Here is a 27,780-nt window from a genome sequence, read left to right on the forward strand (position 1 = left end):
CATCGACGCCCAGGTGTAATATGATCTTCCCCCTCGTGGAAAATTGGAAAACGCGGATATTGGCGGGAACGAGACCGGCTCCATTAATTGATGCCATTAATCTTTTGACCGTAACCGACACCTCTGCGCGACCGTCCACGGAAACGGCCGAACGAACCCGAACGGGCATGATTGCCGCTTTCAAACGGATTATGAGGTAGCGCTTACTGATTACCCGTTCATGTAGGGATGTTTATTAAGACTTATTAAATAGTTATCATGGCTCACTAACACCTGTTCCACCTATCAGATTGTATAAACATTTCTCCCATAAGTAGTGGAACCCAAACTCAATCGCTTCTATGCGCAGGTGTCCGTATTTTCTTTCAATTTCCTTTCCAGTAAACAAAACATGTTGAACTTGCGTTGTTTCTAGTCGATTTACCTCACGTTCCCATACACTTTTACTTTAGCCGTTTTATAAAACGTCTCTGTATAAAAAGGCTGTATATTAAGGCTAAATAATAAACTTTTTACGTAGCTCAATCGGCTCCTTTATTTTCCTTTCTTGTGAAAACATATTCTTGTAGCTATCCGTTTGACGATCGTTTTATTCGTCGTAAACTACATCGAGTGGCGATAAAAGATGTATTATCTGCCTGTCTTCTAAGTTTCTATTGTAATTTTCTCCTGCGAGCTCCGGTGTGAAAACAGCTATTAAATCATAAGAGTTGGTTTTTACATCCATATTAGCGATTTTTGATGATTATGTTTATGTGTGGTCTTGTTTTAAATTCATGTTTCTTTTGTTTTAGATGGACAGCCGAAGCAGTTGGTGTACGCGGCGGCATCGCTGTAGGTGAATAACGACCAACATGGCTGGGACATGGGCATTCGCGGTGGTCGCCGCAGTCACGCTGGTGACCACTCGCGCCTACCTCATACTCATCCCCGACACCGCCCCACCGGGACACGAGGTCCTCGACGCCGCCGTCTACAAACTAGGCTCCGAACGAACTTACAACATCGATGTGCACAGAACAGCCAACTTCGTACATCATATTCTCAGAGTCAATAGAACCAGCGGCGTCGTAACTTTAAGAAAAAGGTTAAGATGCGATGGAGTCCTCTATCCAAACCTCTTCACTTTCTACGTAGACTCCACATCGGAACGCATCCGCGATATCGACTACTACAGTTTACCGATAAGAGTCCTTGTAACTGGCGAGGACTGCAGTAGAAGGCACGCCGATCTGTATGATATAGATTTCGATCGGGTCTACGACCAAAATGATGCAGCTCTGCAATATGAAGATCAACTTATCAGAGACAAAAGAGAGGCTATATATCAAGAGAGTATAGACTGGAGGTTATTAGAGGGCGAAGAATTAGTCTCTAGTCAATATAATGTCCTTTCCACGGCCTATCCTTGGACGAACCTAATGTTCGAGGACTTCGTAGCAAGAAATAAAAGTAGAAGAAAACGATCTCACAACCTAATACCCTTCGATATGGCCATAGATGTAAAAATAGCTGAAGCGAAGCAATGGATATCGGAAACATACGCTAGTTTCGCTATCCCGACAACGGATCGATGGCAAGGGATTTGTCTGAAGCAATCGCAATTCGTGAATTCCCTCACAGCTTTCTTACCTCGGACAGTTCAGAAGATGTGTAAAGTGCAATTTTTAGATGTCAGTGATCCGCGATTCATGATTGAAGCAAGTCAAGGTGATTTGGTCGCAAGTGGAGATATTTGTATACAAGAACCAATGTGGAAAGTCTCAATATTATTTACTTTTAACTGTGACAAGATCAACATAGTTGATTCGGATCATAGACTGAAGATAGTGTATCATCACCAAGAGCTGAATGATACCGACATTGCGAGGAGAGTGAAGAGGGAGCTTCGGAACCAGTCTCCATATTTTGAACAAGCATTGTACGTAGCATCAGTTGCTGAGGAACAACCACCTGGCGTTACCGTTACCACAGTAAGAGCTCGGTAAGTACTTTATTACGACTTCATTAACATAGATACACAATTAACAAGTCCGTTGTATTAGATTACCAGACGCTGAATGCGTTAATCTTTACCAAATAACGGAGTCATGCAGTCTTGTATTAATGATGACTAATGGTTTCTAAAACCTCTTAATTCGAAGTTCCTTGTGCTAACAAACAGGACGCGGGTATTATCCTAATCAACGTCAGGACATAACACCTAGTCACCATCTGTCGTTTTAATTGACTTTAAGCTGTGTCTTTTATGGTCCCATCTATTTTATGCGATCCGGAACCGCTGTTATGGGCCTTTGAACCTGTTGAGGATACAAGGGCTGAGCACATCATTTACAATGATGAGGTTGTCATTTTAGAAGGTCTATGGGATCATTGCTCGTTATAATGTCATTCTTTGATTGCGTTATACGTCCATAACTATTATGTGTGATAATGCTTTCTCAGTGTGTCGATTGATGTTATCAAATCCATTACTATATGTTATGTTCTTGTTTAGTTGTTTAATTATGTTTTTAGTTTCAAAATATCAAGATTCGTTGGCTCAACTTTTCAATAAAATATTAAAATTGAACTAGGATATCCAGTAAATATCAGTATGGCTTTTTACCAATAACTATTAGCGGCCACAGAAGATTAAAAAGCTTTTCTCCTTCATTCCGCTATTTCGAAGTTTATCACGTACGAGGAATCGCAGTAATAACGCGTGTAATCAGACGTTATTTGCTCTCAACATTTTAAAATTGCTACCCTCATCTGTTTTGTGCCCGCAAGACTTGTTATTGAACTCACTTTATAAATTACATGCCGTATTACGTAATTACTTGGCATTCCGACTGTTTGATAAAGTTTTATTTTTCTCTTTTTTCCTTTAATTTTTATTTCTGGTGTAGTTTTTATCGTATGTTTCGTATTTTGTTTGTATGTTGCTCGATATGTTGATTCAGATAAAATCATGCAACGTGCGGAATAGGATTTATGAAATGTGCCCAGATAAAACCAAAAAAGGACTTGGATACATTGAATGCAAAGTTTTACGCATCAGCTGCACTGCAGATTTAAGCCAAAAACATACGCACTTGTACATAAACCGTTTTAATATTTTATAGGGATCCAGAAAACAGTCCTGTAACTTACTCCATGTCGAGTCTCCTAGACTCCCGGTCTGCGGGTATGTTCGCCGTGGACTCCAGAACTGGGGTAGTGACCACTCAAGCGAGGCTGGACAGAGAGAGACTGGATGTCCACTACTTTAGGGTCGTGGCCCAAGATGACACCTTTCCGCCTAGAAGTGGCACTACGACCTTACAGGTGAGAATAAAAATATGTTAAAGAGTATAAAAATATTATATCATGAAAAAGATATTGTAGAGTGAGTTTTTTTTCGTTTTATTTTGTTTAGAAATTGGATTACTGTTTTTATTCGGCTTGGATTTTGATGAAAAAGTATCAAATGTAAATTAAAATAGAAAGATTGTTTTTTTTGTCGATTCACAAATAGATCTCAGCTGTTTTTCTCGAGCCTTCAATAAAGGTGATATCTCTGGTTTAAAATTACAAGATTCGTGTTAAGGCCACATTTTATTTATTTCTATATACAGATCAACGTGCTCGACTGCAATGACCACTCCCCAGTCTTCGAGATGCAACAGTACGAGTCTTCAGTGAGAGAAGGAGCCAGCCCAGGAACCACTGTTCTAACACTCAAAGCCACAGACCAGGACATTGGAAAAAATGCTGAAGTAAGTCATCCAAAAAAAAGATTTATTGTACAAACGGTATATTGTGTAGGATTTAGGACACAAGAATTTTGGGTATTCCATATTTTTGGAGCAAAGACAAAGCATTGTTTCGACAAATTCCCAAGCGTTCCTTTTTTCGTATCTGGAAAAAAAAACTTTCATACATCAATTCTCTTGAGCTCCAAGTTACGTTGAATTTTTAAACTTCAAAGGGAGAAAAAAATGTCTTTGTAAACTTCAGTGAATAACTGTTTTTATTTTAAAAGCTAACCTAACTGTTATATTCCAGGTGGAATACTCAATAGAATCAGTAACAGCAGAAACATTAAATCCAGAAGATACAAATGAATCTATTGACAATACGGAACAGATAGATTCTCAGGATGTATTCCGGATAGACGGGAGAAGTGGAGCCTTGCTGACGAGATCACCTCTTGATAGGGAGAAAGTGGCGCGTTATACTGTCATCGTGAAGGCTACGGATCAGGCCAGTCCTGTGTCTGATAGATTGTCTAGCACGTGAGTCATTTATTTAATTTGTTTATCAGAAATCAGAGCTCCTCCCTGTGATGTAGTTGGTCTCCTGTAAAATAAAACCTATGTATTTATGTCTTCGTTTGCTTTAAATGGATCAGCCAGTTTAGCTTTAGATATACTACGGTGTATCAAAATTTTTACCTTGTTCTATTATTTGATTTTAGTGTAAGGAAGGAGTTAATTCCTGCTCAAGCAATTATGTGTTTATAATTATCGATCAACTAATATAGCCCAAACTAACCATTTTCCACACAATATTAGCCGATTATTAGCTCCCACCATTCATGCATGTACAGCGTAATTACAATTAATGATATGGCACTAATTACATACTCCAGAAATTCCACTTAGTAATATCCCTAATGCATTAATAGAGGCCTCTGAATATGATGTGTAGAGATCTATATTAGTTCGATTGAGGTCAATGCTCAATAATACCTCGACAACCAAATGTAATTGTAATTGGAAATTCACGATAAAATTATTTCTGCTTCATAATATTCAGAACTATTCAGCAGATACTGAAGAGTTTTTAATCCATCATCAATCCCTAAAAAAATACTAACAATATCATATGTAGGTATAACTAAAAATCTTTATCTCCCCAGTGCCACAGTCCACGTGAACATTTTAGATGATAACGACAACTACCCTCAGTTCAGTGAGAAGACATACACAGTGACAGTCGACGAAGACATCAGCGCTAATGACAACCCAGTCATTGCAAGGATCAAGTAAGACCCCTTATAACAATACTTAAAAATAAAATGTGTGCCGTGTAGCGACGGCTTAAGAATACATATGTCGCTACCCCTTCTTCCAGTGGGTGTCGTAGAAGTCGACTAATGGAGACAATTGCACCGAACACCAGTGCGAGAGAAGGAAAACTCGAAAAAAAACCCTCTATCAACCCGTCTGGCCAGCGTGATAGCAGTAGGCTAAATACCTCCATGAGCAGCACAAAAAAGCCACGGCCCCTAGTTCCCGGCAGTCCCGCTATTCCCGGTCACGGTGGCGACCGTGGTTACGGCGGGGCAGGGGGTGCGAAGAATCTCCGGGTTACGGGAGGCCACCAAACAAAACTGACTCTGGCGACGTACAACGGCCGCACGCTACGGCTTGACTCGCATCTGGCGCAACTCGAGGTGGAACTTGGGAAGATTAGGTGGCACATATTAGGGTTATGTGAAGTTCGAAGAGAGGGGGAGGACACCATAACCCTCGAATCAGGTCACCTAATGTACTTCCGAGAGGGAGACCAACAATCCCAAGGTGGCGTTGGGTTTCTGGTTAATAAGTCCCTAGCTGATAACGTTGTGGAGGTGTCTAGTGTGTCGAACAGGGTAGCGTACCTTATCATAAAGCTCACCGACAGGTATAGCCTCAAGGTAGTGCAAGTGTACGCACCGACCTCGACACATTCAGACGATGAAGTGGAGGATATGTTTGATGATATATCAAGGGCCCTCCACTTCACTACAAAGACCCATTACACCGTTGTCATGGGGGACTTTAACGCTAAAGTGGGAGTACAGATTTGCGGCGAATCGGCAGTAGGATCCCATGGATTTGGAAGCAGGAATCATAGGGGGCAAATGCTCGTCAACTTCCTCGAACGCGAGGGGCTCTTTTGATGAACTCCTTTTCAAAAGCAGCCCCAAAGGAAGTGGACGTGGCAAAGCCCCGACACTATGACTAAAAATGAGATTGACTTCATCATGACGAACAAGAAGCACATATTCAGAGACGTCTCCGTGATCAATAGGTTTAATACCGGTAGCGATCACCGACTTGTCCGAGGCTCTCTGAATATCAACTTCAAGGCCGAACGTTTCCGTCTGATGAAGGCCAGGCTCCGACCAACACTGCTCCAAACCATGACAGGATCCGAAACGTTCCAGTCAAATTTGGAGAACCGATTTGCCGCCGTGGAAACCACAACAGACGTTAACCAGAACCACGAATATGTGGTTCGGATCCTCAGGGAGGAAGGTTCGAGATTCTGTAACATGCAGCGTAAGGGCAAGAAATCAAAGCTTTCGGAAGAGACATTAGGGCTTATGAAGAAACGACGTGAAAACCCGCCTGTCACTTCGTCAGCTAAGCGGGCTCTAAACCAAGAGATCAACAAGCACGTACGACGCGACCTCCGGTGCTCCAATACTCTTGCCATTGAAAGAGCAATTGAGCTGAATCGGGGGTCAAAGGTGTTCGTACAATCTCTTGGAAGAAGCCACTTGACGAAGCTGACCACAACAAGTGGAGAAGTCGTTTCTTCGGTGCCGGCAGTCCTTTCGGAAGTGGAAAATTTCTATGGCCGGTTATACGCATCGCATGCATCTCGACCTGATCCCGGAAATGAGGATTCTAGAGCCACATTAACACGCCATTTCACCGAAGACCTGCCAGAAGTCAGCAGTGGCGAAATCGAGATCGCACTGAGACAGCTCAAAATGGAAAAGCCCTGGCGAGGATGGCATTACAACAGAGCTTTTAAAAGCAGGAGGTAAGCCCGTACTGGGGAGCTCCAGAAGCTTTTAATGCCGTCCTGTTTGAAGGAGAACTCCAGAGGCATGGAGTAGGAGTGTTGTCGTCCTGTTCTTCAAAAGGAGACAAAACCCAGTTGAAGAACTATCGACCCATTTCCCTCCTAAGCCACGTCTATAAGCTGTTCTCAAGAGTGATCACGAACCGACTTGCGCGAAGACTCGACGAATTCCAACCACCGGAGCAGGCTGGGTTTCGGAGCGGATACGGCACCATAGACCACATCCACACAGTGCGGCAGATTATACAGAAGACCGAAGAGTATAATCAGCCCCTGTGTCTAGCATTTGTGGACTATGAGAAGGCCTTTGACTCGGTTGAAATCTGGTCTGTTCTGGAGTCCCTGCAGCGTTGTCAAGTAGATTGGCGATACATCCAAGTGATGAGATGTCTCTACAAAGCCGCTACAATGTCCGTCCAAGTACAGAATCAGCAAACAAGGCCCATACCGTTGCATCGAGTGAGACAAGGGGATGTTATTTCCCCGAAACTGTTCACTAATGCAATGGAGGATATGTTCAAGACGCTGAACTGGAAAGGACGCGGCATCAACATCAATGGCGAACACATCTCTCACTTGAGATTTGCTGACGATATCGTCATCATGGCGGAAACGCTGCAGGACCTACAACAGATGCTTAACGACCTGGCTGAATCTTCTCTACGCATCGGCCTACGGATGAACTTGGACAAAACCAAGGTCATGTTCAATGAACATGTTCTACCGGAACCGATTGCGATACACGGCGCCGTTCTCGAAGTTGTTCGGAAATATGTATACCTCGGGCAGACATTGCAGTTAGGTAGAAACAACTTTGAGGACGAGGTGAATAGGAGAATTCAGTTGGGTTGGGCTGCATTTGGGAAGCTACGTCGAGTCCTAACATCGTCGATTCCACAGTGCCTAAAGACAAAAGTCTTCAATCAGTGCGTCCTACCTGTCATGACTTACGGAGCCGAAACGTGGACACTGACGGTACGGCTGGTCCACAAGTTTAAAGTCGCTCAGCGGGCTATGGAAAGAGCTATGCTCGGTGTTTCTCTGAGGGATCGCATCAGAAATGAGGTAATCCGTCAGAGAACCAAGGTCATCGACATAGCCTACAAGCTGAAGTGGCAGTGGGCTGGCCATATTAGCCGAAGAACCGATAACCGTTGGGGTAAACGAGTTCTAGAGTGGAGACCGCGCCTCGGCAAACGTAGTGTAGGACGTCCTCAGGCACGGTGGAGTGATGACTTGCGCAAGACGGCTGGCAGGAGCTGGATGCGAGAAGCCGAAAATCGATCTCAGTGGCGTGCACTTGGAGAGGCCTATGTCCAGCAGTGGACTGCGATAGGCTGATGATGAAAAATAAAAAGCATTTTCATAATACAGTGGGATGTAGGTGTGAAGGTATCCATTTGATTCACAACGTGCAATGCAGAAATGGGGAGCGATTAAAGCAAAGTATTTAGCTACCTAAATTCTAGTTACACCACCACCGGATACGAAATTCCTCATGCAACATTCCAACTTAATTTAAATTATACCTCGCCCACACACAATTCATATTAACATATTGTTTAATGCAACGATAACTATGCGATTCACTTAAGGCGTTTTTAGCTGTGGGAACTCAGACTTATATTGGGAAAGTCGATTTGAAAGCATCTGAGCCCCTGGGACTGTAATACTTACAAACTCAGTAAATCATCTACATTCAAAACTTGGCTAAACGTTTTCCAATAGTACAATATGTCGGTATCCTCCAGGCTCCAATAGAGCTATATTTCCAGGCTAGCAATCTTCCCCTCTGCACCGTCTGCTGTTCAAATTTGTATCGCCATAAATCCTTATAGAAATTGTTGTAAAAGCTCCCGCGTTCATATTTATTGTTTTACTCCCAACAACTGCAACTATCAATATTTCACGCCAGCATTGTGGTGAGCCGTTAGAAATTTATATTATTCCACCAATGTTACCGAAATTATTAATTTTGCATTCGTTTATGCATTGTTATTGAATACTTATGGTGCAACTGTTTTGGGAACACAATCAGGTTCGTTATTCATTCAGGTGGCTATTGGAAAACAGTTGTTTTAATGTTTGTGTCGTTAACCTATATTTGGTTTCAATGGCCATTTAGCAGTTGTTTCATAATATGAAACCTTTCTGTATTTACATACATATACTGACTATTCATTGGTAATTTTGTTAGAGCTACAGATGCCGACGTAGGCTCAAATGCGGCAATACGCTACGCTATCATTGGAGGCAACACACAGATGCAGTTCTCTATCGACAGCCTCAGTGGCGATGTGTCGTTGGTAAAGCCGCTGGATTACGAGCAAGTGAGGAGCTATCGACTGGTCATCAGAGCTCAAGGTTTGTCACCAATTCCTACTAAAATAAACTCCTTTACTGTCCTGACTTGACTTCTTGTGAAGCTTATTAAAATATGAAAATTCTTTCTCTAAAAAAAAAAATCTTTGTCTAAAAAATGATAAGGTCCGTAAAATTGGTGATTATCTTTCAGATGGTGGCAGTCCCTCCCGATCTAACACGACGCAGCTTCTAGTTAATGTAAAGGATGTGAATGACAATGCGCCAAGATTCTACACGTCACTGTTTCAAGAGTCTGTCAGCGAAAACGTTCCTGTTGGATATAGTATTGTTAGGGTAAGTGTTATTTAAGTATGTATTTCTCTTTACCTGGCTAATTTCACTTCTTAATAAAAATAGGGTTAGAAGATTTCATGGTACCTAATGTAGATTATGTAGATGACATATCGATTTTCCAAAAGGGCCTTCTTAATGCTTGTCATAAAAAAACGATTAATATGTCCAATTTGTAATGGAAACTGATTACTAAATAACACATCTGGTCTGAGTGTTAAGTGAAAAAAAGTAAAAAGTCTAGACGTTGGGTTACGTTTACAATTTGCAAACCTTCCTGAGAAATATCCATTCGTAACATGATTGCTACCCACCGAGCTACGTAAGGTACCCCGACTATAATTACAGGACTATCGCCGCTTATTATAGGCTGTGATACAGAAGTAACTGCTACTGGTAATTTTTTATGTAACTCAATCTCGCAGCTGATGAAAATTAAAACCAAATTAAAACTTTACCAATACGTATTTACGTACGTACTTTGCCAAAGTTTTGGTGTGACATGTCTTTACCTGCAACATCAATATTCTTAACAAGTCCAGTATTATTTATTAGTTGTCTTTTTAATTACCTACTAATTCTTACAAAGGTATTGTTTAAAAAAATCTCTGATAAAAACACAATAGTTTATTAGTTACTATTCCTATTGGACAGACAAAATGCCAAAGGATACCTAGCTTACAATATTTATCGAACTTTTGGGGCCTATACATTTTGTTTTCCTTTTTCTTTTCTAAGCTTCCACAAAACTTACGAGTCCTTTCGGAGTCATAACGGTACAATAGATAAATCCGCACCATCCATATACTTAGGTACTGTCTTGAGGTCAGACATGAATCTCAAACCTTACCAGTCTCTTACACATTCATCCATATTGACCTTTTAATACTCGCGAGGGAATAACAGCATAATCCGATGAGTCCGTAAAGTATTAATGATGTTGTAAAGGCTAATGTGTATTGCTCTATACGGGGTAATACTTTGTAACCCAATATTGTAAAAGCTATCACGCCTCCTTTTACAAGACTCGTTTATGGGTGTGCAGATTTAACACCAACTTTATAATCATTATGATGGAATTTTCATCAGCTCTTAAGTAGGTACGTGTGAAGCGATAAGCCCGAGATAATAAAGATTTATTATCAGAAAAGAATTCGCATGAAGTTCTTCTTACAAGTACTTCGCCTAATAAAACTTAGAATAGAATATCAAAATTGATCCGATCAACACAGCTTATAAGTTTCGGAAACAATTCTATCCATACAGAATATCCGAAACGAAAACTTAGTTTAGAAGTTTGAAACTTATTTATAGCTTCGTCACAGGACTGGCAGTGCCATCTATTGCGTTACAGCGTGACTAACAAAGCTCCTGAAACATGAACGCAGAAAGACTTCGTATAGACGTTCGTTTGTTTGGCTTCATGAAAAATTTTGTGCTCATTTTTTGGTATCCTTATTTTTTGTTTATCAAATATCAAAATTAAAAATATTTCAGGATTTTTGCTGGTTATGCGGTAGGTAGGCACTGCAACAAGTCTTACGTAGCTGGCTGATCTCTTTCTATGAGAACAGCCGCTTTGGTCGAAATCAGCCTCGGACGCTATTATTATTAGAAAGGCAGATCCACCTTACATCATTAATCCTTCTAATCATATATATATTTCTCCAGGTGCAAGCCTATGATGCAGATGAAGGCATGAACGCGGAGATAACATACACGCTGACAGACAAGGAGTATAACAATAACAACGATTTGCCGATCAGCATAGACCCGCGCTCCGGGTGGGTGTACACCTCTTCACAGCTGGATAGGGAGGTGCAGGCCAAATATCAGTTGATGGTGAGTTCTTACTTTAAAACTTGTAATAAAATAATTTAAATTATTTCAGTATCTTTAATAATTTAAATATAGATGCTCTACCAATTTCCCGTCTTTAAACTTTTTTAGTAACCCGGGATTAGAATTGATGCGTTGAAATCATCCAGCTTCCTGTACAAAAGTGCATAACAAAGCACTCACATCTTTGTCTTCCATCTGGATCAAAATTTTCGGTCCTCGTAGTTTCAATTGTAGATGGGGATGGAATTAGTCATGCTGCAGTATTTAATACCACTTTAGACATTATTTCAAAATACTTTAAAGTTACCTGAAGTTTAACTTAACTTTCATTATTTTCTTCTAACCCAGGTAACAGCAACAGACGGCGGCTCTCCCCCTCGTTCAGCCACAGCCTCAGTAGTCGTAGTAGTACAAGACGTCAACGATAACGACCCAGTGTTCTCTCCGCCTCAATACGAGGTGGAGTTAGCTGAGGACGAACCGCCAGGCACACCTGTTGTTACGCTTACTGCTACTGATGCTGATGAAGATAATAGGTAAGAAATAGAACCTTAGATTCTTAGTTCATTGGTTCTTTAAAAACAACTGACGATCATAAATTATATTGCAAAAATCACTAACCGTTGATCGTATGCGTCACTAATGTGCATAGCAGCGAGTTTGATTCGATAACAGCTGAGGAGAAATAACAAATTGCTACTCAAACTTGAAATATATACAAAAAAAACTTTAATTTAGGAGCTATTAGATTCACGAGGTCTATAAATATTGTTGACACTCTTTATTGTAGAATGATATGGACTGAAATAATTGACACGAACGAGCGATGCTACACCGACCCTAAATTCAATTTGGATAAGGGTAGGAGAAGGCAAACTACGATGGGCCCTATAAGTTTTTATTCATATTATCATATATTTCTGTATTTCAGGCTCCACTACGAGATCACGGGAGGCAACACTCGCGGCAGATTTTCAATCACCTCACAAAACGGTCGTGGCCTCATCACAGTGGCCCAACCTTTGGACTTCAAACAAGAAAGACGATATGTTCTTACTGTTACTGCGACCGATAGCGGCGGCAGAAGCGATACGGCCATGGTCCATATCAATATAACTGATGCTAATAATTACGCGCCGGTGTTTGAAAATGCTCCTTATACTGCTTCAGTAAGTTTATTTTTAACCGACTTCCTTTCTCGGACTGATGACTTTAAACAAGATAAGTCAGCCAGTCTCTTCCGTGCCATCCCTAGCAAGCACTTAAAGACATTCTTAAATTCTTTCATTCTGAAAAAAATATAGGCAGTAATTTTCTGGTATCCATCATAAGCGGGATTTGCATGATACTATAATTACAATAGTACATGTTATTTACTAATATTCTATGTGTCCAGGTATTCGAAGACGCTCCCGTAGGCACAACAGTTCTCGTAGTATCAGCCACCGACAGTGACGTGGGAGTGAACGCTCAGATCACATACAGCCTCAGTTCAGAGATATCCAACGAGGCCGTCACTCATCACGACCAGGAGTTTGTCATCAATCCGCAAACTGGAGCCATTACTACTAATAAGCTGTTGGATAGAGAGACTATGAGTGGTAAGCCTTATTTTTTTTTAAGAATGTTTGAGAGTATTTCGAGAGACAGTTGTTTAAAATAAACAAGCTTAGGTGAAGAAATTAGAACTATTAGTAGTATTTGAAATTCGAACTATCTTTGGTTCTAAATAAAGATGAAAAGAGAAAAAAAATGACATTACATAAATTTTTGGTCCTAAATAAAGATCTTTTCGTAACGTTAGAACAGAAGATTCCTAATGTCAAACTATATTTCACATTACTGTCCTACAATATACTAATCAATATACGAGATAATGTGATATTTCAATGAATTCTCTAATATTTTTAATTGATCGTTATTTTTCCATTTCATTTTTTACTCACTATATTATTTGTTTTTCCACAGGCTACCTTCTAACAGTAACAGCAAGAGATGGTGGAGTACCTTCTCTATCGGATACAACAGATGTGGAAATATCAGTAGTCGATGTGAATGACAATGCACCGGTTTTCAAACAACAACTGTATACTGCAACCATTATGGAAGATGCTTTAGTTGGTAAGTTTTATTTAGTCGTAGTTCGTAACTCCTCTGGTCTATAGGTTTTAATTTACATATCCTTGACGTTTATGTATTTACATACCTACCTAGCTACTAGTATGCATAGCTTTGCAATTCTGCGGTAAAACATGTATCTCCTTGAACATTTCGTTCTTACATATATTGTAGAGAAGATTATTTTTCCGAGGTCAGCTTCTATATTCACTTCACAAAAGTCAAGAAACACTTTTGACCAAAGATTCGACCGTTTCCTCATTTCTACTACAAAAATATAATCATCATATTTTCTAACACTGAGATGTCTTTACAGGTACCTCAGTAACACAAGTAAGCGCCACAGATGCAGATGTAGGTCTTAACGGACGCGTACATTATGAACTGGAACCCAAAGATCGTGAAGAAGGCTCGTTTGTAGTCGACCCTGCTTCTGGAGTCATAAGAACTAATAAGGCTTTGGACAGAGAATCGGTGGCGACATATGATTTGAAAGCTTTGGCTATCGATGGAGGGACACCGCCTTTGAGTTCTACTGTAAGTACCTCTTTCTGACTCAGTTACGCTAGTTTCGGAATAATCCAGTAACCTTACTTCTTTATCCTCAAATCACAGCAGTTTCAATAGTATTATCCATTTAAATTTGTGGTAAAATATGAAAATCAAAACATATAAAATTAGTTGTCTTCATATAAAACATCCTTACAGGTGATCGTCCACATAAAAGTAGAAGACATAAATGATTCCCCACCTGTGTTTGAAAGCGATTGCCTCACATTCTACATTCCTGAGAACAGCCCCATAGGAACAACTGTTGGAGAGATATACGCTCACGATCCTGATGAAGGAGCCAATGCTGTTGTACATTATTCTATTAAAGGTAAGTTCATAAAAGACTAAAAATGTGTTGTAGATATTTTCTTAAAAGTGAACTGAAGATAATAGATGACAATAAATTAAATTGAAGCTGAAGATTTTTTTGCAAAGCATGTCAAAGTTAATACTTAAGGACCCAGACTTAGCTAAGGCTAGGTACACCGCAAAGTCAAAAAGAATTGAGTAAGACTAATTTCTCTGAACGCCAACAATAAAAAACTATCGATACAAAATGATTACAGTTAAGAAAAGAGAGTGTACACAGAAACTAAAAACAAAATGCTTGAAGAAAAATCATTAATAGTCCTTCCATTTCTAGGTGGTGATGACTCCAACAGCTTCTCTCTAGAAACTCGCCAAGGTTCCGACAAAGCAGAACTAGTTACCATGGTAGACCTGGACTACGAAAGTCCACGCAAGAAGTACGAGCTCATCATCCGTGCAGCCAGTCCGCCATTATGGAATGACGTCAGAGTAGAAATATTAGTCACTGATGTCAATGACAATGCTCCTATGATGAAGGATTTTCAGATTATCTTCAATAACTATAAGGACTGTTTCCCTGTTGGGCCTTTTGGTAGGGTCCCGGCTTATGATGCTGATGTTACTGATAAGGTAAGTTTCATGGTCAATAAAACCTCTTTCGTGTTAATTTTGATATTGCTCTTGAAAGGCTCCAGTTATCAGGACTTTGTAGGTCTTCGTGTCTGTGTGTCGTGGGTCAGGTCTTTGTAAGCTTCAAGTAAGACCTGATCTTTTTGTGATAACTCTTATTGGTTATACTTTTTTGTTTGCAGCTACAATACCGCATTCTTTCGGGTAACAACGCTAACCTAGTGTTGTTAAATGAAACATCAGGAGAGATGACTCTATCACCACAGCTGAACACCAATGTACCAAAACTGGCCACTATGGAGATATCTGTTACTGGTAAGTTTCACTTTTATTCTATCCTCCTAATAATTCACTTTTGCCAAAGGGACCATCTACATTTTAGCAGACATTCAAAAACCTATATACTGCGTATTTGTGACGCATTTTTTCCCCTCCGTGTTTATATTTTTATTTTTATTACATATCATGTGTATTTACTAATGCAACTTAATGCTTTTCTTCTTCATCATCATCATCGGTCTTTTGTTTACCTTCTTTACATTTTAGTCTCTTTTCTAACCTGAGATTGTTTAACCTTGTCTAGATTCCCATCCTAGCTTCCTTGAAACCTACATAAGCTAATGATTATTTTTCTTACCAGATGGAGTGAACGAAGTAAAAGCCATGATGCAGCTATCAGTCCGGCTCATAACCGAAGAGATGTTGTTCAACTCCATCACAGTCCGACTGAATGACATGACGGCTGAACAGTTCCTGTCGCCTCTGTTAGGGTTCTTCATTGATGGGCTGGCGGCGATCATACCGTGTCCTAAGGAGAATATTTATATTTTTAGTGTTCAGGTAAGGTTTATGATGATAAATTTGTCTAAGCTTATTAAAGTTGGCTTATTAATCTTTTACGATGTTACAATGCGTAACGAAGTATTGTGATATTTGACGGTAAATATTTTGCTTATTGGTTGGCTTATTTTTTTAGGAAATTGTCTAGGAAACAAATTACTGAAAACTCATCTAGGTATTTGAAAAGTTCCCACTGATAGGAAGTGGGGATTTTTCAAATACGTATACTACTACCCATTCATCGAAATTAAGCTATGTTTCTAGATCAGGATAAGGCTTTATCTAGAATCTAGATCCTTCGTGATAAGCGTGAACATAAAAATCTCTTGCCAACTTTAATATCAGTTTCCCTTTCAAATATATTTAATACAGGTTCATATTTTCTTAATCTCCACAGGACGACACAGACGTAACTGGCAACATACTAAACGTATCATTCTCCGCTCGTCGTCCGGACGCTGAAGTCGGAGTAGCGGGGGACACATCACAGTACTACTCGCCGACACACTTGCGAGAGCGAGTATACTTACATCGAGCCACGTTGGCTAGGCTTGCTACAGTACAGGTTTGTTTCTAAACGCATTGTAATTTGGCTCCGTATTTTGCAAAAATCCTATCTGGCGTAGTAATTTAGTGTTAGCTTCGGCACTAAATACGGAGGCCCAAAATTTAATGTTTGTGTTTGTGTAACAACACTCAGCTGTAGGCATCCTAATGATTTACTAGATACCACTAACCTTATAAGATCTTCGACAAATCTTCCTGGGGTAAATCAGGATGCGTCTGCTTATAGTTTGCTTCATTCATTTCGTTCGTCTTTATGAATTCAATATATTTTTTGTCTTCGTTTATACTGTAACAAATAACACAATCATCTATGTTCTCAAAAAAATATCTTCACGTTAAACTATATCATCATATACTTCATACATAATCATAAATCCAGGTCCTTCCATTCGACGACAACATCTGCGTGCACGAGCCGTGCCTGAACTACGAGGAATGTCTGACGGTGCTCAAGTTCGGCAACGCTTCGGGCTTCATCAACAGCGACTCGGTTCTGTTCAGACCTATTTACCCGGTCACCACCTTCTCTTGTCAGTGTCCTCATGGGTTTACAGGTGAGAAACAACAATTATTATTTATATCTACTAACCAAACCCTAACCAGTCGTCAAATCGCCGATTTCAGCAATGGGGTGGCAATTTCACGGGTTATGCAGTGAAAGGGTATTCACTAAAGGTCTATAACTAGTTAAAGTATTAAAAGTACTTAGAATTGAATAAAGTACTTATCTCTAGTGTTGTTTTTGTTGTATTTTAATTGGTGTACATAATAAAAAGTATGTCTATTTATCTATGCTTATGTAATACGGGTATTTACTAACACGTTTGTTACAGGCTCCCGAGAACATTACATGTGCGACACAGAAGTGGATCTATGTTATTCTTCGCCGTGCATCAACAACGGTACTTGTGTGCGGCGTGAGGGCGGGTACACTTGCGTTTGTGCACCTGGTTTTACAGGTAAACCTTTAGCATCATTATATTTGTACCTTTACCTTAAACAATAGAAATTGCTCCATTTTATACCTACCTATTGCAGCAACCATTAAAATGTTAAAGTTGAGCATCGCCCTTCAACATCGGATCGTTCTTTTCATAGAGCCCAGTGTCACCTCGCTAAAAAATTTAGCTTTTCCTCATTAAGAATCTTCAACACACTGGGAAGTCTGTTTTAAAAATCTACTCTTCTATTACTGATCCAAACACCACAATTTCAGACATTGTCGGTCAAAGACATAAATTATTACCAATCTCGCTTTTTATTCTTTCTCTCCCAGGTGTAAACTGCGAAACAGTTCTAACATCAGCAACCTGCGCCACCCAGTCTGCCGTCTGCCGGAGTGGCTCCCAATGCGTCTCAGTTCGAGAAGGTGGCTTCGTGTGCCAGGGTTGTGCTATAGATGCTGATCATACCACCCCACTTTGTGAACTGAGGGCTAGGAGCTTTCCTACCTCCTCGTTCTTGACGTTCCCTGGACTGAAGAGAAGGAATAGACTGCATTTGAAGCTGAAGTAAGTTCATGCCATATCTGTGGACATGATTTCTTTTCTTTCATGAGAATTGAAAAGTGTTTGTTTTTATAAAGAGGTTTGACATATTACCAAGACTAGTTTCACATTATTTTTAATAGAGTTTGATAATTCAAACGTGTCTTTTACAAAGCAAAAAAGCTTGTAATCCCATGCTTATATGTATAAATTAAGAGCTTTGTCTAAGAGAGACAACCTTTAAATGTTCGTCAAATATCAAAGCGACATGTGTTTTTCTTTTACCATACCTTCTCTTATAAAATTACTCTTCACCAGATTCGCAACACAATCTCCAAACGGCTTACTCCTCTACAACGGCAGATACAACGAGCGTCATGACTTCCTTGCGCTCGAAACTATTAGTACTGGCGCAGGAGTGGCGGGGGGTCCTGGCATCAGGTTCACGTTTGCACTCGGAGGGGGCAAGGTGGACGTGACTGTGGCTGGTAATGTGGCTGATGGCTCGTGGCATACTGTGGAGATCGAGTATTATAATAGAGTGAGTATGAAAATTATGACTTTGTACTTTGAGCTGCTATTGCTTCCTTGACTTTTAAACTGGTATATCCAGACTTATTTCCCTCTACGTTAATTCCAAAACTATATTTTGAGTAAAAAATTTAGGCCACTTTTTATCCGGGTGTGAGAATAAGTTCCCGCGAGTCGCCTGGGACTTGGGGGAACAGCTATTTTGCAAACTTCCAAGCCCCTACAACGACAGAATTTTAACACACTCTTTTTTAATCCAAGCCTAGCTAAAGATGAAATGCTCATATTTTTTTTTGTACTTTTAGACTGCTACCCTGATCCTGGACAATTGCGATAAAGCTCTATCACTGGCTGGTGCTGCAGATTTCGGTATCAAGTACGCATGCGCTAACTTCTCCAGAAAGGTCTTACCACCACGATGTGAAATCGCCACTGAAACATGTCACAGGTAAATATAATTGTTTTACTTATACCTCCATTAATCTTCTATTTTACTCTTCATCGTAAGTAGGAGAAAACAGCACTTTTACAGCTCCTGGGTCCCCTTAAATGAACCGGCAAGTGCTCATCACTATTTTTCTTCCAGATTCCTAGACCTAACAGGGCCCCTCCAAATCGGTGGTCTGCCAAACATCCCAAGCAGCTTCCAGGTCAAAAACAAGGACTTCCAAGGCTGCATATCAGACCTATACATCGACCACAAGTTTATAGACCTCAACAGTTTCGTAGCAGACAATGGGACTTTAGCTGGATGCCCTGAGAAGAGGTCGCAATGTAGTTCCGCGCCGTGTTATAATGGAGCGGAGTGTAAAGATCTGTGGGATACGTATCTTTGTGATTGCACTGAAGGTTATACGGGAAAGGATTGTGCTGACTGTGAGTTTATTTTGTATTTTTATTAGAGTCATATATATTACAATTTCCTCATCCACCACACCAGAAATTGGCTGCGACGTCGTCCGCGTATTTCTCGGCAGTCCATTCATCACTTAAAAGTTCTTTTAACTCAACTTTAAGCACGACAATTATTTATCAAATTTTTCTGTAAGGTGAAATAATAATTATTCTAAACCATTTTTTATTTGCAATGTCCTAGCAACAAACCCACCATGGCGGTTCAGCGGCGATGGCATGCTGTCTTTCAACCCACTACTACGACCGATACAACTGCCGTGGCTGAACGCTCTGTCCTTGAGGACGAGGCAACAGGACGCCTTCCTCATGTCCATACAAGTCGGACAGAACAGCACTATACTGATTACTGTGAGTTTATAGTTATTTTGGTACTGTTATTTAATGCCCTACCGCGTCCAAACCAATTGACTAAAATTAAATAGTGAAGTTTTGAGTTCGTAAACACAGAAAACCAAATCTTCAACTTTTTTCGAGAAGTTTTTAGCCAAACTTTTAGTCGTCACGGAACATCCCGCGAATCTCAATGAAAAAAACATACAAAAATGTATTTTTTCATTGAAAGGAGTATTTGCCATATACGCGAATTTGTGCTCAGAATTTTCTTGCGGACCGTATAAATGGAACCTATATGAACCTTATGCTTTCAATGTATCTTCTGCTCATAAAACATTTTTTTCTGCAGCTAAAATCCGGCCACCTACACTACTCTTACAACGGGGAATCAATGTACCTTCCCACAACCACCCTTTCCGACGGCGAATGGCACCGCATCGACATCAAATGGCTCGGCACAGATATTTCCGTCAGTGTAGACTATGGGCTAAGAACTGTATTACTGCCGATGTTAGCCAATAAGATACAAGGACAGTATATAGGGAAGATTCTGATTGGTGGACCTGATAGTACGGCAGGATTGCTCGCGTCTGAAGTTGGGTATTTTGAAGGATGTATTCAGGTTGGTATTCTAATTTTGAATATTAGTGTTAGTTTTGAATGAGTGTGATGCATAGTCTCCATTATTTCTTCCGATATGTCAAATTATGGACTTCTCAGTTACTTGTTCGTATTTTTTCTCTGTATCTTACTTATGTGCTGTGTTCTCGTAAATGTATGAATTTAAATTCTTTATAAGTACACTGACAAATATAAATATTTTAGGATGTGAGAGTGGGAACAGCTCAGTCCCTCCTCAACAGGCCAACAGTGAGGGAAAACGTTCGCGACGGCTGCCAGTCACGAGCTGACTGCATGCTGTCTATCTGTCCACCATACGTAAGTAGTACAAGCAGATACATTAACCCAGTTATTTTGAATTATTACTTTAGTAACCCTTCCAATTATCTCCCTGATTGTCATCATCTCTGACCACAATTTTATTAGTGGTCGGCGCATCATATTATCTTCTTCCATACTGTTCTATCTGCCGCTATCTCAAAATAACATTCTTTCCTATCTCATGTCCTTTTAAGAAAGTTTCATAACTCACCATATTTCCTTATCCCTATCTTCTTCTCAGAGCACCTGCGAATCCTCCTGGGACAGTACAGAATGCGTCTGCGCTCGTGGTCGTTTAGGCCCGCAGTGTGCCCCCGCCTGTGACCTGCAGCCGTGCGGGGAACATGCGGTGTGTACGCATCAGGACACGGACAAGGGATATAGCTGTACCTGTGATGAGGGGTACATGCTTACTGGTGAGTTTTAAGATATATTCTGTATGTTCTTTTAGGATACCTGACTTGGAAATTTAAAAACAATACTAGAAAATAATAGGGACAAACACTCAAGTTATATTATAATGTTTTACAAACAAAATATTTGAAAGACTACAACAATTAAGCAACACCAGCTAAATGACAACGCAGTTCTTGGATATAACGTAAACAACATACATGCTCAGTGCTGTCTCAGTGAATATGGACAGATCTCTTTCCTTTGAAGAGGCCTTTATTCTACAGAGTTTCAGCTATTATGACATTTATTGTATCTACCACTTATCTTACTTCAGGCCATCCGATCTCGGGGCTGCGGGTTGTTCGAAAGAGATACCTCGGCCCTGGTACATAAAAGGCCTATTACGGAACACGACGGTTTTTAGTCAGTAAGAGTCTGACACTCCCTCACCGCTGCTAACCCACAGCGGGAGGGGTCATTTGATGATTTTTGAAGTCGTTAAAAAAAAAAAGCCATCCGATCTCGCGCCAGCCATCCGGCTACAAGGTACAAGGTCTACAAGGTAGTTCCTGTGGCTCCTTGGGTTGTCTCGGTCCATCTGGTCGACGAGAGTCCTCTGCTCCCAAACTGTCTTACTAAAGAGCAATATTGAAAGTAACAATTTGTTCCAGCATCGGGTTGCGTAGAAGCAGGTGTCGAGGAATGCCCGGGGGGGTGGTGGGGCGGCGTGGCGGGGGTGTGCGGGCCCTGCCACTGTGACGTCACAAGGGGGTACCATCCTCATTGCCATGCTACTACTGGAGAATGTCATTGCAAGGTAATTGATACTTTTTGTGTAGATTGTGTGTCTTTTGAATTATTTGATTTAAGAGGAGATTACGCTTTCTACTTCTTTTTTATGTTTTCTTTCATACTTATTTATTTAGTAAGTAAGTTTTAAGTACTTGCTTGTTTCACAAGAATTTTTTTTTGAGGTTTTCGTTTAGTAAGTAATCTGTTTCAACTTGTCTAATGCCGCTGCTGTTCAGTCAACAATAGGATAACCCCTAAATTCAGAAGTATACAGCCCACATACAAGTTCACTTGTGTAAAAATTTGCTATTTACCATCTGAGTATATCTTATCCTCGATATGCAGAGCCCAGTCTTTTGTCTCGAACGTTGCAAGTGTGACCCGACGCGGAAATACGACACCCTTAAATCTACCACCATCATTAACTAATCTTCCTTCCCCAGGAAAACCACTACAAGCCAGAAGGCAGCACCGACTGCCTGCCCTGCCAGTGCTACGCGATGGGGTCTGCGAACAGCTCGTGCGCGTCTGTGTCGGGGCAGTGCCACTGCCGCGCCGGCGTCATCGGCCGCGCGTGTGACGCCTGCGCCAATCTGTATGCTGAAGTCGCTCCTAGTAGTGGCTGTGAAGGTAGCTCTTCAAAACAACAGGACTTGAACCTCACAGACTCTATGTATTTCTCGTCAAATTTATTGTCGTCATAGAACATGGTGGGAACGTGGCTTAGAAAATCAGTTCAGGAATCATGTTTCTCATCAAAGTATATCAAAGGATGGCGACAGAACAGAAAATTATAAATGCGTATTTTCTTTCTGTACAGTTGTCTACGATGGATGTCCTCGCTCCTTCTCTCATGGCGTCTGGTGGCCGCGAACTAAATTCGGTGTTGAAGCTGTGACAGACTGTCCTGCCGGTAAGTTACACATACACACATCAAAGAGATTTTATAAACAAAAGAAGACTATTATAATTCCTTATCTATCTTTTACTTTTAGGTACAAGTGGTAAAGCAACGCGTATGTGTGACGAGACTCAAGTCGTGCCTTGGCAGGAACCTGACATGTTCAACTGTACCACATCCACCTTCTATCAATTGAGGAAACAGGTACGCCCAACGAACACTCATTCCTTAACTGTGTGAGAAGAGGCCTGTGCCCTGCAATGAGAGTAAAAAAAGCTGATAATCATGATGATACTATTTTCAAACCCAACAGCTAAGCAAGATAGAAACCGGCGAGCTATCAATGAACACATTCGTGGGAGTCCGCCTAGCTGCTGACTTGACCTCGGCTTGTGACAACACTGTCAAATTGTATGGCGCTGATGTGCTGGTGGCTGAAGGGATATTGCTGGAACTACTGCAGTATGAGATGAGACAGGCTGGGTTGAATCTGACGCATAGTCAGGATAAGGACTATGTTAGGGTAAGTGGAGATGCTTCTAAAAGTAAAGCATTACGGGACCGATATGCTGGCGACCTTTACCAAATGAATCTCAAAATTATTGGAGTATCAGCATACTGACTTCAAAGACATTTTTTTGTCCCAGATAACAAAGGATAGCTATCATTACTGCTATGTATTTTTTTTAAGGAATTATCACCTTGTTACCCAAAACTGGCTGCATGCCTACTATCGCTTCCAGAATCACCTATTTTTTTATTTCAACAGCCAAATTCAACTTCCATCTTTTTGCAGAATGTAATAAAATCAGCCAACACAATCCTCGACGCCCAATACGCCCAAGAATGGAATCGCATTCGACAGTTAACGGGCCATGGAATGGAACTTCTACTGCAGCGGTTCGACAAGTACATTGCAGTGTTGGCTGAGAGCCAGCACGATACTTATACTAGTCCTTTTGAAATCGTTACTAGTGATTTGGGTAAGTGAGGATATTCTTGTAAAAGTTTTAGGACCTCCTTAGGAGTCTCTCCTAAAAGAAACTTCAATATCAAGTCCTACGCTATGAACCACAATATCTGATCTTTCACAAATTGTAAAATATGCATGTCTTGATTGTAGAACATATTTTGCCCTTTTGTTTTTTGTACGAGAAAGTCGTCATGTTTTTTTTTCATTCTACATTGCAACTCTTGATGCTCCCAAGTAGCCATTTTCAAAGATAAATATATTCAACTTCTATTTTATTCCAGTGATTGGCGTAGACATAGTAACAGCAGAATCAATCTACGGTTTCGAGCCGACCCAACTGAACCGCTACAACATCGATTCTTTCACCACTGAACGCGTCGTTCTACCAGACACCTCATCCTTCATACATTCTCCCATACAAACTCCTGTGTACCATGCTAATGGCAAGATCAATAAGCATAGGAAGCCTTCCAGTCCTACAGTGTCCTTCCCCAAGTATAATAACTATGTTAAGAGCAAGAATAAGTTCGATAAGTATACGAGGGTGTTGTTGCCTTTGGATCTGCTTGGGATCACTAATAGTAATATTCAAGGTAAGTCGTAAGTTTTAGTCTACCTATAAAAGTATCAACTGTCACCTTATCATCATTTGATCATATGAAACTGTCACTAATCAGCCCTTCTACATTCTTCTCTGTGTAATTTGCACAAAAGCATTCCAAAGTTATCCTCAACAAGAACTGCGTCTTCAAATTGTTTGTAGAAAACATTGAAATCATTAAATTGTTCTTCATTTCTTTTCTCAACCATAAGTTTTTAACATTCATTTGACATATTGACATGTTGCTCTGTAGGTAACAAAAAATACCTTTTCCATACAACAACGCCTAATTTCTTCCAGAAAACCTAGACACGAACTACGAATCCCGCGCCGTATTCTCCTACCTACAATATTCACGCAACACTTCCCAACTGATGCCGCTCCGAATGGACGAGTCCGTCACACAGCGGTGGGGGGTTAACATCACTGTAGGATCCCCTATCATACAGCTAGCGTTGTTTGTACCTGAGTATGTGTGGAGCAAGGAGGCTAGAGAGGAGGATAACTCTTTGGAGAACAATATGGAAGATGTTGAAGGTATGTCTTACCTATAAATGTTAGGATGTAAGTTACGAAATATAAACGTCTTCGGGACGAGTCCATTATACACCAGTGGAGGGTCCAAATTGATCCCTGTCTTTCAGGTAGCATTATTTGTAAGTAAAAAATGTGTAAAAAGCATTTAATAAAGATATGTCTTTAAAATAATTTAACTGCCTTTCACAGGTATAGTCTACGCAAACAAAGGCAACCACCAAACGTCAAACAACCACATCAACCCGAACTCTCAATCCAAAAACACTTGGCCACTCGACGAAAACCAAAACAACGATAACCACGGTCCCGTAGTCATACAACCAACCTTCAAAAAGCAGGAAAAGTCATTCAACAGCGAAGACTTACAAGAAAACGAATCTTTATACGTCGCTGAGAAATTAGAAGGCAATGATGGACCAAAAGTAATGGCTTTGGTAATGGAAAGTGGGAATACCACGAAGGATGGTATCAAGAAGAAGTTGATGTATAAAAGCTTGAGTGGGATCAGGTTGAAGAGGCCGATACGATTGCAGATGTGGCTTGATATTGATAGGGAGACGTTCGGGTCGAGGACTAATCCACAGTGCGTGCATTGGTCTACTTTGAGAGGGTGAGTTAGAAACTTATTTTTTAACATTTTTATGACCTTTTTATACTGCAGTTTCCTGGATCAGTCCATAAATATTCATATCCACCTAAAACGCAAAATAATACTCCTCTTCGAGTTCTTATTTCTTTAAAAGGTTTATATTTTATCCAAACTCAAAATACTTTTTGGCATGTCTTGAGACTGATAATTATGTTTTAAATTTTTCTAGGTCTGGAGAATGGTCTCGCGTTGGTTGTCACACAGAGATCGACTACGATTGGTCGCCGTACTCTAACGAACCCCTTTTAATTAACTGTACCTGCAGTCATCTATCCACCTTTGCTGTTCTGGTTGACGAAGTTGATATAGAGGTAAGCACACTTACTCTTCCAAGCTTTTTTTTGTTATCGTCTTTGCTGCAGAATTATTAACGTAACCATCCCTAGTATCCAAGTTTTCGGACATCTACCTAACATAAAAGTAAGTTATATAAGTGCCATTTTGTTTTTTCATTTCATTAATGTAGACTACTTTGCCAAATTCTGTTGTACAATAGTGTAAAATTTTGATAATATGTTTTTCTCCACAGTTCATCCCAGAACCATCACTCCTTGAATCAGTAACATCATACACAGCGTTCAGCATATCCCTACCGCTACTGTTCGCGACATGGGCAGCTCTGTGCCTGATGCGGGGAGGTGCGGCCACTGTCTCCAACTCCATACACAAACATCTCGTGTTCTGTATGTTTATGGCGGAACTACTGTATCTGATCGCGTTGAAGAGTAGGAACTCACTGGTGCAGAATGAGGTAAGTGGATCAATGGATATCTTGACAGTGATAGTTTTTTGGTTTTTTTGTTATTTCTTACTCCAAAGTGTCTTTGTCACATAATCGATGTTGTTAAGTGTAATTTATAATTGTTACTTCGCCATTTACCTCGGGTAGAGGAAACTCAAATTCGTTAAGTATTAATCCTACTGGATCATTCAGACAGAGCTATTGGCAAGAGTGCGATATGAAGCAATATGTTTGTTGTAATAAAAGGGTCTACAGGTCAGTCTACACGGTGCAAGTAGCATGTTAAAAACCTGTGGATCTTGCGACTCGCGCCTGTACCAAAGCAAGCTACCCACCCGCGTGCTCTGTTGCGTGCGCACGGATCATTTGCGTATGTTAACTTGCTCCATCTACATGCACCGTGTAAACGCATCTAAGATTCCAAATTCAAAACTTACACAACACCTCTCCAACCAGTTCGCGTGCAAGCTAGTAGCCATGTCCCTCCACTACTGGTGGGTGTGTGCACTAGCGTGGGCGGCGTGCGACGGCTGGCAGCTGCGGCGGCTGCTGCGCGAGCTGCGCGACGTGAACCACGCGGGGCTGGCCGCGCACCACGCCGCCGCCTACGCCGCGCCCGCCGTCGTGCTGGCGCTGGCTGCCAGCCACCACCAGCATCAGTACGGGAATGCTCTATTGTGAGTATTACATACATACATACCAGGTAGTTCCTGGTTCACAGTTCCTAAGTAAATGTAGTCTCTCCATTGGTGTAACCACGCGGGACCGTCAGACTATCGCTAGCTGTTAGCATCACCAGAATCAGTATGTGAACGCGTCTTGTGAGTAGGTACCACATTATGAAGGTATGTCAGCACTACAACATGTATGTACCTACCTACATACTTACTTGTGTAATGTACATACTTCTTTTTCAGCTTCTTAACATTATATCAATGAACGTAAATTCAGTATTATTTTAAGCGGATTATTTATTTAATATTCTTGCAATAAAGGGTTTTGATGAACAACAAAAATGATATTTTAAGGGTTTCGTTCTACACCTTCAATATTCGGATTCATCCAAAATAATGCTTCCCAAAGTAGCTTTCCATACAGTCCGATGTCAAATTATAATGAATCCCATACGCACAGTTGCTGGGTGAGCTGCCACGAGCCGGTAGTATGGTGGGTGGTGATTCCTTCAGCGGTGTACGCGGGCGCCGCGCTCGTGTTCCTCGCTGGGGCTACACGCGCCGCCTTCACTGTCAGAGACCATATCATCGGGTTTGGGAATTTAAGGTGAGTGGGTTATGAAGGTTGACGGTAACAAAGATACTAGTGTAAATACTTAACTTTAAGATTAGTGAGAGGATTGGGGAAAAATTGCAGTATTTACTCTTTCTGATGGATTCTTAATTCGCATTAGAAATTATCAAGATTAAGTAGATCAAGACGCTGGATGCAGGTCGCTTCCAACAGGTATCTGTGGAGATCAAAGGGGGAGGCCTATGTTCAGCAGTGGACGTCCTATGGCTGAGATGATGATGATAATGATGATGAAGTAGATCAAGTTAGTTACGGGAAAATTGACTGGTGAAATTAATTCACCCCATTCAATCCAATCATTTCTGAAAAAAAATCCTCAGACGCATAGAACGCAA

The 27,780-nt window shown here is 40.7% G+C and overlaps 1 protein-coding gene across 1 annotated transcript in view; it reads left to right on the forward strand.

Annotated features, from left to right (window-relative positions):
- LOC110375009 (protocadherin-like wing polarity protein stan) overlaps positions 1-27,780 on the forward strand; it is a 174,720-nt gene that overhangs the window by 140,404 nt on the left and 6,536 nt on the right. The window contains exons 4-44 of the mRNA XM_064034220.1: positions 795-1,984; positions 3,108-3,309; positions 3,600-3,740; positions 4,030-4,259; positions 4,886-5,011; positions 9,023-9,189; positions 9,341-9,483; positions 11,152-11,322; positions 11,671-11,858; positions 12,254-12,491; positions 12,719-12,923; positions 13,291-13,443; positions 13,757-13,977; positions 14,149-14,320; positions 14,636-14,931; positions 15,114-15,246; positions 15,572-15,771; positions 16,169-16,336; positions 16,718-16,892; positions 17,172-17,297; positions 17,615-17,849; positions 18,144-18,366; positions 18,662-18,804; positions 18,943-19,232; positions 19,453-19,619; positions 19,954-20,226; positions 20,430-20,543; positions 20,788-20,962; positions 21,614-21,759; positions 22,178-22,364; positions 22,555-22,647; positions 22,730-22,839; positions 22,949-23,158; positions 23,432-23,618; positions 23,890-24,201; positions 24,510-24,746; positions 24,936-25,356; positions 25,565-25,706; positions 25,925-26,146; positions 26,594-26,814; positions 27,272-27,418. Coding sequence (XP_063890290.1) covers positions 855-1,984; positions 3,108-3,309; positions 3,600-3,740; positions 4,030-4,259; positions 4,886-5,011; positions 9,023-9,189; positions 9,341-9,483; positions 11,152-11,322; positions 11,671-11,858; positions 12,254-12,491; positions 12,719-12,923; positions 13,291-13,443; positions 13,757-13,977; positions 14,149-14,320; positions 14,636-14,931; positions 15,114-15,246; positions 15,572-15,771; positions 16,169-16,336; positions 16,718-16,892; positions 17,172-17,297; positions 17,615-17,849; positions 18,144-18,366; positions 18,662-18,804; positions 18,943-19,232; positions 19,453-19,619; positions 19,954-20,226; positions 20,430-20,543; positions 20,788-20,962; positions 21,614-21,759; positions 22,178-22,364; positions 22,555-22,647; positions 22,730-22,839; positions 22,949-23,158; positions 23,432-23,618; positions 23,890-24,201; positions 24,510-24,746; positions 24,936-25,356; positions 25,565-25,706; positions 25,925-26,146; positions 26,594-26,814; positions 27,272-27,418 — 8,840 coding nt within the window. The 5' untranslated portion in view covers positions 795-854. The remainder of the gene's footprint in view (positions 1-794; positions 1,985-3,107; positions 3,310-3,599; positions 3,741-4,029; positions 4,260-4,885; positions 5,012-9,022; positions 9,190-9,340; positions 9,484-11,151; positions 11,323-11,670; positions 11,859-12,253; positions 12,492-12,718; positions 12,924-13,290; positions 13,444-13,756; positions 13,978-14,148; positions 14,321-14,635; positions 14,932-15,113; positions 15,247-15,571; positions 15,772-16,168; positions 16,337-16,717; positions 16,893-17,171; positions 17,298-17,614; positions 17,850-18,143; positions 18,367-18,661; positions 18,805-18,942; positions 19,233-19,452; positions 19,620-19,953; positions 20,227-20,429; positions 20,544-20,787; positions 20,963-21,613; positions 21,760-22,177; positions 22,365-22,554; positions 22,648-22,729; positions 22,840-22,948; positions 23,159-23,431; positions 23,619-23,889; positions 24,202-24,509; positions 24,747-24,935; positions 25,357-25,564; positions 25,707-25,924; positions 26,147-26,593; positions 26,815-27,271; positions 27,419-27,780) is intronic.

Source organism: Helicoverpa armigera, chromosome 4 (assembly GCF_030705265.1).
Source record: "Helicoverpa armigera isolate CAAS_96S chromosome 4, ASM3070526v1, whole genome shotgun sequence".
In the NCBI taxonomy this organism is placed as follows: domain Eukaryota; kingdom Metazoa; phylum Arthropoda; class Insecta; order Lepidoptera; family Noctuidae; genus Helicoverpa; species Helicoverpa armigera.